This window comes from Colletotrichum aenigma (genome assembly GCF_013390185.1).
Source record: "Colletotrichum aenigma strain Cg56 chromosome Unknown KSG_Cg56_contig01, whole genome shotgun sequence".
Classification (NCBI taxonomy): Eukaryota; Fungi; Ascomycota; class Sordariomycetes; order Glomerellales; family Glomerellaceae; genus Colletotrichum; species Colletotrichum aenigma.
Genome location: NW_023500907.1, coordinates 7,172,225 through 7,182,258, shown reverse-complemented (window position 1 = coordinate 7,182,258; position 10,034 = coordinate 7,172,225). Strand labels below are relative to the sequence as shown.

The 10,034-nt window shown below is 53.9% G+C and overlaps 2 protein-coding genes across 2 annotated transcripts; one reads left to right on the top strand and one right to left on the bottom strand.

The window, feature by feature from the left end:
* Positions 1–747: 747 nt before the first annotated feature.
* CGCA056_v001904 (uncharacterized protein) lies at positions 748–1,464 on the top strand (the record flags this gene model as incomplete). The annotated part of the gene is made up of 1 exon (XM_037317163.1): positions 748–1,464. One exon carries the CDS (start codon positions 748–750, stop codon positions 1,462–1,464), a length of 717 nt encoding a protein of 238 aa, XP_037185038.1.
* Positions 1,465–2,860: 1,396 nt separating this feature from the next.
* linC (2,5-dichloro-2,5-cyclohexadiene-1,4-diol dehydrogenase) lies at positions 2,861–9,589 on the bottom strand (the record flags this gene model as incomplete). The annotated part of the gene is made up of 8 exons (XM_037317162.1): positions 2,861–6,492; positions 6,566–6,904; positions 6,961–7,124; positions 7,174–7,393; positions 7,475–7,666; positions 8,798–8,943; positions 9,019–9,229; positions 9,283–9,589. 8 exons carry the CDS (start codon positions 9,587–9,589, stop codon positions 2,861–2,863), a joined length of 5,211 nt encoding a protein of 1,736 aa, XP_037185035.1.
* Positions 9,590–10,034: the final 445 nt, after the last annotated feature.

Below are 10,034 nucleotides of genomic sequence, written 5' to 3'. Positions count from 1 at the left end.
AGAGCTGCGTTCAGTCAACTTTTGAAAACATTTGTCTCGACGGACACGGACATGGAAGGAAGGACTCGATCAACTCGGGACTCGCAATCTTTGGGTTGCTATTTTGAACGGAATGGATGTACTAGGTCACGGTGGGAACAGGAAACACGGGCGGTCTACCAATCCCTGCGCAGGAAGGCGGCATCTCTTGGGGGGAAAGCCTCACGAGATGCCGGGCTGGAGTTGAGAGAAGGGGTGTTGGCGTTGCTCCTTGGCGAGAAGCGGTGCAAATGGAGAGGCTTGTGTCTGTGGACCAGGCGATACCGGCAGGGATGGGAGGACCTGGGGAAGTGCCCTGGAGAGAAGGATAACCATAGCTACCAATCAAAACAAAGTATTTGGCTCCAAGTTTGATCCTCCAATGCGTATCAGGATGAGGAAACGGGCTGTTGATGTTGTTCGCTCAGATTCAGGAGGAGTCTGTTGTATGCTGCTCACATCTACACGGCCGGGGCCCGCTCCGGCGCGCCATGTGGGGCTATGCCGGATCCGGTCCGATAACAATGTCCTCAGATCGATGGAAAGCACATCAAGCTTAGCCGTTGAAACGACACCAATCGCAAGTCCGAGCGGTATTGCATAATTTGAGAAGGTAATCTCGGGCGTTGAGGAATGAATCGCAACGAGTCATTGACGACATGCTCGCTCAGAATGAGACGAAGAGCTTGATTAAGAACGCTCATAGTAGAAATCAAAACTGAGTCCGATATGTCCCGGATATGGAGACTCCAAGGACCATTATCCGACTCCGTCTTCATTCTGCGACATCAGGAACGCAAGCCCTACGTTATTGCCTCAGGCTCTGCAGGCAACTCCGGCCTTCACCCAATTTCCCACTCATCACTTACCGAACCCAAAATCGGGTCGATTACCATGCACGTTGACCTTTTGCGCCGGTGGCAGGAGGAGTGGCTTGAGCGACACGAGCGGCACGCCCATCCCGATGACAAGGACTGCGTCTTCTTTGGTAAACTGTCCGATAAGGAGCTTTACGAACTACGGGGCTCTGAGTCGTCGGGAGACGACGAAGACGGCGAGATGGAGCTTCTTCGTTGCTGCGACACGCACAGGCCCAAGAAGGCACGGCCCCTTGTCATCAACGCGTCTGATACCTACGTTACGGTTCACGACTATCTTTCAGCGTTGCACCCGTGGCTAATGGGCTTGCGTGAGGATATCGTAAGGGCGGACAACGTCTGGGAGGACAAGACGCCGGATGACTACAGGAAGCTGGTGGTGGATTTCATACTGCCTGACTCTTTGAAAATTGTGGATGAGACACAGTTCCTCCGTCGGGTCGGTGTAATTCAAACGCCTGAACCTGTGGACAAGGAACTCGAGGACTTTTTGAGGAGGGTTTGCAGGCCTGGCGAACCAGAGGAACCCAACTACCAATGCATGTACATCCCAGAACAGCACCAATGATTTGAAGCCTCTCGTGGTATCATAATGCGAAGATGACATCGGAAAGACCTGCTTTCTTACAAGAGCCTACGGAAACACGCCCATCTCTATCACTAGTATCATACCGGTCCAACGAGTCTAGAGTCCTACGAATCTACTTGACAGGGAACCAGCAAGTCACCCTCGGGTCATAGCTCTTCTGATTAGGCCCCAATTCTCCACACCGTAAGCTCGTCGACGAGCCCCCGCCGGCATCATAACCCGTGTGCGTGACGCAGTCAAAGCTGGAGACGCCATCACACGAGAATTTGCCGGGACCGCCATCCTTGCTGGCGTACTTGCAGTTCTTCCGGCCGTGGATGTCTCTAATGGAGCTTATGCTTTCTGGCCACGGCTTTGACTTGAGGTCGTCGACGGGATCTGCTTCTCCTATGTGCGGCGCCGTGCAGGTGTCTAATGCTGTACTGCCCCGGGCCATCATCACCCATCTGCCGGTCCGGCTTTGTCGACCTTGTCCTGACGGTATCGCGAGCTCGTAGTAGATGTCGACGCCTTGCGAGGGTTCGGCCTCTTTCGGCTTGGTCGATATGGTTGCCGGGGCCCGGGAAGTTGATATCTTGGGCTGTGATGTCGAAGGCGAGGTTGTGATGGAAGTGTGTGTGGCTTTTGTGGCTGACGTCGATCTCGGACTCGTGGTTGACGGTTTGGAAGATGACTGGCTTGCGCTTTTGATATGTGAAGCTGTCTTTGAGTGAAGTAAGGTCGTAGAATTGGCCATTGAAGCTGTCTTTGAGTGAAGTAAGGTCGTAGAATTGGCCATTGAAGCTGTCTTTGAGTTGATGAAGGTGGTTGTGTTAGTCGATGAAGCTGTTTTCGAGTTAACGAAGGTCGTGGTGTTATTCAGTGAAGTTGTTTTTGAGCTGACGACTTTCGTAGTGCTAGTAAGAGCCCCTGATGTCCGAGATGATCCCGTAGACCCGGGCCGGCGAGTGACTGTTGCATTCAAACCACTGGTCGTCGTGACTCGAGGAGTTGAACCCGTTCCCGTCAAACCTGGCCGCGTTGAGTTGGAACCAGCACTACGAGTCGCAGCGAGAGATCCAGTCGGCTTCTGCGTCCGCGAAGAAGCCCCTTTGGTAGCTGTCGACGCCCCGGACGTGGGTTTTCGGATAGAACACACCTGCCTCGGCGCATTCTTACTCTGGAAGATCTGATTCGACTCGGGAACCCAACTGTCGTACTTGTTGCCGATCTCGCGGTTCTCCCACCACAGCCTCCAGCTGGCCATGTCGTTACAAGTCTTGGCCGGTTGGTACTGGATGAGCAGCTTCCCGCGGACAGAGGTCCTCGCGACATTCTCCTGAAACCCACGACGCTCCTTCCGTCTCGCACTCGCTTCTTCCGGCGTCTCCTGCCTTCATGCCCGGACCCTCTCCATCCGGAGCGTCTCGTACTTCTCAACTATGCGGTTCGGCAGCGATTGGGGCGAGTAGTCGAGGGTCTCCACGGGGATGTCGCCCAAGCTGTCTCGTACGATCTGTTTGAGTTTGCCCACCTGGCTCGGGTACCGTATCTGGCCCACGTTGTGGTTCAGGTCGTTCAAGAATTCGGACTCGGGGACGAGCTGGCCGTTGCGGAACCTCTCGGCTCGCACGCGGGGAGCTATGATGTAGGCGCGCGTGCCAATGTCCTGGGTCGACTTTGCGTCGTCTTTCGTATTGTCGTCCTTGTCCTTGACATCACCGAAAATCACACCCTCGGGAGCGCGGTCTGGATTCTCCACCATCGTGTTCATCCCGAACTTCATCCACTCCGCTCCAGGCTCGCCGGGGGCGATTCCCTTGGGCAGCATATCATTCACCAGGAACGTGAACTCTTTCTGGGTGTAGATTTGGTTCTCCCAGATGTGGCTCACCCACGCCCCGCGCTGGGATACCACAACCACCGCCGTGCAGCCGTACAGACCCCCTAGAGTGATGGCCGCGACCTGCGAGTCGAAGCGAACGTGGTTGGACGTCGTCATGCCCGCCATCTCCACTCCCACATGCTCCGGTTGGCCGTGCCGGACCCAGACCGGATCGTATCCGCCAAAGAACTCGAGGTCTTGGTTGTTCGGGCTCGGGTCCCAGGTTGTGATGATCTGGAACTCGTTGATGAGGAACCGGTCCCGGCGGCCCTCGGGGTAGTCTTCCGGGTCCGGCCAGTCGCCCTCCACCGGCATGCCGCGCTTGGTCATCCAGGTCGGTTTCTCCACGTCTTTCCACAAGATGACTGGACAGGCGTCGCCGCAGTCAGAGACTTCGCACCGCTCTTCTTGATAGACGGGACATGCCTTGACCTTGTTCTGCCTGGGCCGTACTTTGGCAGGACTACCGTCACTTCCACTTCCAGCTCCCTCGCCGTCGCTTGACTCGTCATCCTTCGGAGCCACGAAGGTTTGGTCTTCGGACGCTTTCCACTGGTCGCTTCGGTCCCCTAACTCGCGGTCCTCGATCCACAGACGCCACGCCGCCTGGTCTCTGCAGTCCTCTGCATCTGCGGGTTGATATTGGAGAAGTAGCTTTCCCCGCGGCGTGGGCCCATAGGTTTCACGCTGGTACCTGCTAAACTCTTCAATCTCCCTGTTTAACTCGTCCCCTTGCGCGTCTTTACCGCCTCTCTCCTCGTATTTTTTATACTTATCCATCAACATCTGCAGCGTACTCAGAGGCGGTGAATACGTGATAACCTCCACGTCAATGTCGCCGTAGATAGAACTGACCATACTTTTCAGGAAGTCAACCTGATCTTCGTATGCGATCGTGCCATCCATTGCGTTGATCGGCTCAGGAAGGGCAACCTCGTCTGGGAAGAATAGCCACTCAGTACCGTCCTCAGACTTCTCCACTCGCTTCGGCTTCTCGCGGGGCGTGAGAATGAAAGCGCGCGTGTTGAGGTCTTCAGAGCTTTTCTTGTCCCTATTATCTTCATCCGGTGTCGCCACGTCGCCAAACATAGTGCCCGGTGGCCCAATGCGCTCCTTGCCAACCAGATCCTTCAAGCCGTACTTCGCAAAATCCACCACCCTGCGCCAGGGGCTGGTCGGAAGAACTGAATAGAGCCCTTTCCACAGTTCGCTGTCTTCGTCTTCCACGTCTCGCTTCCACTCGTTGGGAAACGCGAACACTGTCTCCCAAACGTGGTTCACAAACGCGCCGCGCTGGGACACGACGATAATGGACGTGCATCCGTAGAGTCCCTCAAGCGCGATTGACGCAACGTCTTTGCCGAAAAGAACATATTTGGACGTGGTTATGCCGGCGAACTGTGGGGAGACGTTGGCTCTGGAGCCGTGCGCGACGTACTGAGGCTCGTAAAGACTGTTGACAGCAGTGCCGCGTTGTCTTCCGATCATCTCCCAGTCTCTGATCTCTGCCATCTGGGCAACCATGAACTTGCTACGGTCCCCTTCGTAGTCTTCCGGGTCGGGCCATTCACCCTCGACCGTCTGCCCACGCTTCTCTAGATCCGCTGTGCGCCGTGTGAGCTCCTGTGAACTCGCTGATGATCTGTCTGGCGGCTTTGAGCAGGAAGATCCGTCCCCGCCGCCGCAAGTCTCGGGCCGGCATAGAAACGGGGTCGGGTGGCCTGGCATCGCACTGCAGCCGGTGTTGCCCTGCCTGGGTCGGAGTGGGTTGGGAGCATGGTAACTCTCATTGCCACGTCTCTTGCTGTTACTTGGACCACTATTCCACACGAAAGTCTGGTCCACGGACGCGGTCCACTGGTCGCTTCGATCTCCGACCTCGTGGTCCTCAATCCACAGCCGCCATGTAGCCTCCTCTCTGCAGACATCTGGATCCGCGGGCTGGTATTGAAGAAGCAGCTTCCCCCGCGTGCTTTTAGCCAAGAACCTCTTCTGCCAGGCGCCCGCCTCCGCTTCCATCTCAGCCCACCATTCCTGTTCCTCTTCCTTTGTCGCCGGTCTCCCTCCACGTTCTCTGTCTTTCTCAATCGTCCTTCTGTCCCAAGATTTGAACAGATCGTAAGGGATATTGGACGGCTGATATCCGACCACCTCAATAGGAATTTCTCCAAAGATATCAGAAATGATGCTTGTCAAACCGTTGACCTGAGGCTCATATGCGAGATTTCCCGGTAGCACGAGCTCCTCGTCGGGGATAAGTTCTATCCCAACCCGCCTTTCTGGCCTTTGTTTCGGGGTAACGATGAAAGCGCGCACGCTGATGTCTTGAGGCGTCTTCTGGTTCGGGTCGTCCCCGTTCTCGTTCACGTCTCCAAACAAAACGCCCTCAGGCCCGAGATCCGGCTTCATGATCATGTCTTCCAGACCGTACATCATAAAATCGCGCGCGGAGTATTCCCAATCGTGTGGCGCTTTGTCGTGATATCCCTTACGTAGCGGGCCAAGCCTTTCGCTCAGGAGGGCCCATGACCCCTCTTCTCCTAGCTGTTCCTCCCAGATGTGGCTGACCCATGCGCCACGCTGTGAGGCTATAACGATGGATGTGCAGCCGTAGAGTCCCTCGAGCGCGATTGCTCCGACGTCTTTGCCGAAGCGGATGTAACTCGACGTCATTGAGCCACCCATTTCTTCGCCGACAACATCTGCGTCGCCGTGGGACACGTATTCCGGCATATATCCGCCTCTGATATCAAGCCCAATTTCGTCCTTGATGGCGTGCCACTCACCGATTTGATTTACTTGCTCGGGGAGAAATTTGGCACGGTTTTCGGGTGTATAGTCCTCATCTGGGTCGTACCAGAACCCGTGACCCGGCAAGCCGCGCTTGGCCAGTTCCAACGACCGGTGTGCGAGCAATATCTCTTCCGCCGCTGTTCTCTTTTGTAATCGTGAACAGAAGGACCACTCGCTCCTGCCGCCGCATTTTCCGGGTCTGCATAGTTGTGGGATGTCGGTGTGGGTTGCTGTGGATGTGGTTGTCACGGTCGTTGCCGCTGGCGTCGCACTGCAGCTGGTGATTGTGGTGTAGGCGCTGGTGACACAGTTCGTGGCGGCAGCTTGCGCGTCGCGTCTGGCATTGCCTCCTGCATAACTTCACGTCAATTCGGCCCGGTGTGTAGTCAAGGTACCTTTGGAATGGCGGAACTGGAGACCTACCACTCGTGATGGAAGTGACTGTGACGGAGCAAAAGACACTTTGACGGGTTGCAGTGACAGTGGTTGTGCAAGACGAGGTTGACGTCGACGTGGATTTCTCCTCTGTCTCTGTCTTTTCGTCCTTCTTGTCATCGTCATTCTTTTTATCATCATTTTTGTCATCCTCGTTATCGTCACCACCCTCATTGTCTCCGCCCTTGTCGCAGTTGCCAATCTCAATGAAAAAGATTTTGATGCAAAATTCGGGGACCTTGAGTGTGAGTTTGAATTTTGGAGGGAACTCAATGCCCGGGAAACAGCCGAAGCAGATGATGGGGGGCCCTTTGAAAGGAAAGATGACTGGGAGAGTCAGCGAAGGAAAAACGCAAGTTGAGTTGGGCTGGGAAAAACTTTACCTGGGACGATCGTTGGATCGTTGCCGCCTCCTGGCGATGTGGTAGTAATGATGAAGGGTGTTGTGCGGGCGAAAGACGTCGTTTCGGGATATGGATGTTTGAGGGCTTCTTTGCCAAGGGTGGTGATTATTATCTTGGGCTCTGTTGATGACGAAGAAGTTGCACTAGACAAAGTTGACGTGAGACTGGTCGATGGAATAGTTGTGATGGAACCCGTTGAGGAGGGTGTGCGACCTGGATCCTTCCTGGTAGACGACGGGAAAGGGTCCGAAATTGCGGAGGTGCCGTTTGCTGGTAGTGTGGGAGTCAGGGCCCGATCCCTCGTCGATGACAAGGATCGATCTTTCGTCAAAGACGATGAAGAGGTGGCTGCCGTCAATGCTGTTGTTGGTGTCCAGTTGGTTCTCGTGGCTTTGGAGGATGCGGATGAGCTCTTCGTTGTGGTCGACGGGACAAGCAACGTAGTTCTCGTCGAGTTAAAGGGGGGCACATGTGTCGTGGTCGACCTCGGTACCGTTGGGGGCTTCTGCGTAGATGGCCGCGCCGACGTAGTGTTCCGCCATCCTGAAGATGCGAAAGCTGAGCTTCTTGTCGATGAGATTGGCAGTGCATTTGTTGTTGAGACTGGTTTTGTACGGCTTGTGGTTGTCAACCCCCATTGAGAAGTACGCTGAGTGTGTGAAATTGTCACGGGCTCGCCGTTCGTCTAGAAATTTGTCAGTTTTGAACTTCTAGACTGGCCGTGTGACTTACCACTGTAGTGTTGTGCCAGGCAACGTCAATGCTCGAAGTACAGACGCCCGAATCACCGCGGCAAGTGGGCTGGATCGGTTGATGAACAAGCGTGGTAGTATTCAAGAAGTGGTTGGCCGGGCTGGTGGGATTTTGAAATCGTGCAACAGGCTGATTTAGCCCTTGCTCATGAAATGCATAGGCCAAGGGCAGAGCCCCAGCAAGAAACATCAGCAATGACCGCAACATGGCCACGAGTGTTCAAGCACGGTGACTTGTGGACGATGAAGTCTGCAGCGGGGTTTGGGAGCGTCTTGTTATAATAATCATCCCTCAGGCGAAGCCGCAGGGAATGACCGACTCTCTTGGCCCGTTACTTTGCACATCTCATCACGAGTCCCAAGCCAGTGGTGGCTTGTTCGTGCATTAAAGACAAGCTTGACAGAAGGAATCCCATGACCAATATTCTGTGACCTTGAGCGCTTGTCAATGCACTTTGCCGTAATATTGTCATTTAACTATGTTAAAGTCCTGCTCTGGATGGTCATGAAACCGCTTCTGCAGGATCCTGTTACACAAGCATACGCCGTAGTTACACATGCTTCGCGAGGAATAGGTAGGAGCTATTTCACTATCAGATAACAAGTTGTAAGGGGTTATTAACAAAGGGATAGAGCATCGATGAATACAGGATTCGAATGGAGCACAACATGGCCGTAAGTTCACACAAAGGCGTTGAAGCAGGTTGGATGTCGTCTGTATTACAAAGTGTCCAATGCAGGGAGAGTGACCGACCCCAGTACGCGCGCCATCTCGTGATTCTTAACAACCTGCAGTAACTTGTACATTGTGAACGTTACTTTAGTGACTGACTGTCAAATTAAGAGTCAAGTACATCCAAGGTAAATCTTGCGAGTTCTTACTAGACCAAGATCGCATGCTTTCTACTAAAGCTACAATGAAATACACCTCATACTTGATTTATGGATCTCCTCCCTTTGCGATGAATACCAAAACAACATGTGTTCTCATCCAGTCAAGCTCCCTTCCAGCCAGCCACCATCAACCCTCCATTCAGATCTTGTGACAAATTTGCTCTCGTCACCTAGCAGAAAACAGATAGAGGCGGCAATCTCCTCAGGTTCGGCCATTCTCTTGATCAGTTGCGGAATTGTTTGCGCAGTTGGCGTGAAGGTACCACCGTCAGGGAGCTCGAACGGTGTGCTGGTCATTTCCGAGTTGATTGTACCCCTGAAAACGTGTAAGCTAAGAACGTTTACGAGACACGAAAGATTCCCAAAAAGTAGAAAACAGAGTCCAGCTTACGGATTGAGAGAGTTCACACGAACACCTCTCGCAGCACCCTCAAATGCAGCTGCCTTGGTCAGACCGGCAGCTCCATGTTTGGATGCGATGTATGCTCCATAGTGTGGTGAGCTGAAGGAGCTGCATACACTGCCCACATTGACATCCATGATCTCTTTGTAGTACTCGATAGGAAGGTCGGTTAGGGGGAAGAGCTCCCTCTGCTCTTTGCCTATGGCGGTCATTAGTAAGTCTTCGTGAGTGAAATTGCGGTGTTAAATTTACCAGACACATTGGCACAGGCATCGATGCGTCCGAAGCGCTTCATCGTCTCCGCAATCCAGGCTTGAACGTCTTCATACTTTGTGATGTCGCATGCCATTGCCATGATTCGGTCATCGCTTCCCGGGCACTCCCGTAGGACCTCTGCGTGCGCCTTTGTAATCCCGTTTGGCGAGGAACTCGACATGGAAACTGTCGCCCCTCGAAGGACGAGATACTTTACGGTAGCCAAGCCGGTCCCGCGACTTGCGCCGGCGACGGTGACGACCTTTCCCTTGAAAGGAGTCAAGGTTGGCTCTAGAATTCCCATTATGTTAGCGATAGGCTAAGTGATATGATGTGAGGATTGAGACAAATTAGTGTTCAGTGGTGGCAATGGGACAGACAGACAGATTCCACTGATAAATATCCCACCCGTTCTTGGGTTCATTTCCTCATGCTGCTCAATTAAGCATCACTCCACGCCCCACAGCCGCATGTAAATGCACTGCAACAGTGAGCAGGAAGCAAGTCTACAGACCAACAGCAATTATTCAGCGTATCTCTAGACCAAGTTGGATAATTCACCCGTCTAAAGGTGGGAAACCGCCGCAGATCGTTCACCATTTTCGCTCCAACAATACGGGCTATCTACCCACAGTTTGCGGGGTGCAAAGGACCGGGGCTGACCGGCCCCCCGGAGCCATCTCCGGCGAGAGCAAGCACGACATCGGATTCGCCAGTAAAGATCGCGACCCTCGGGAAAAAGACTGTTG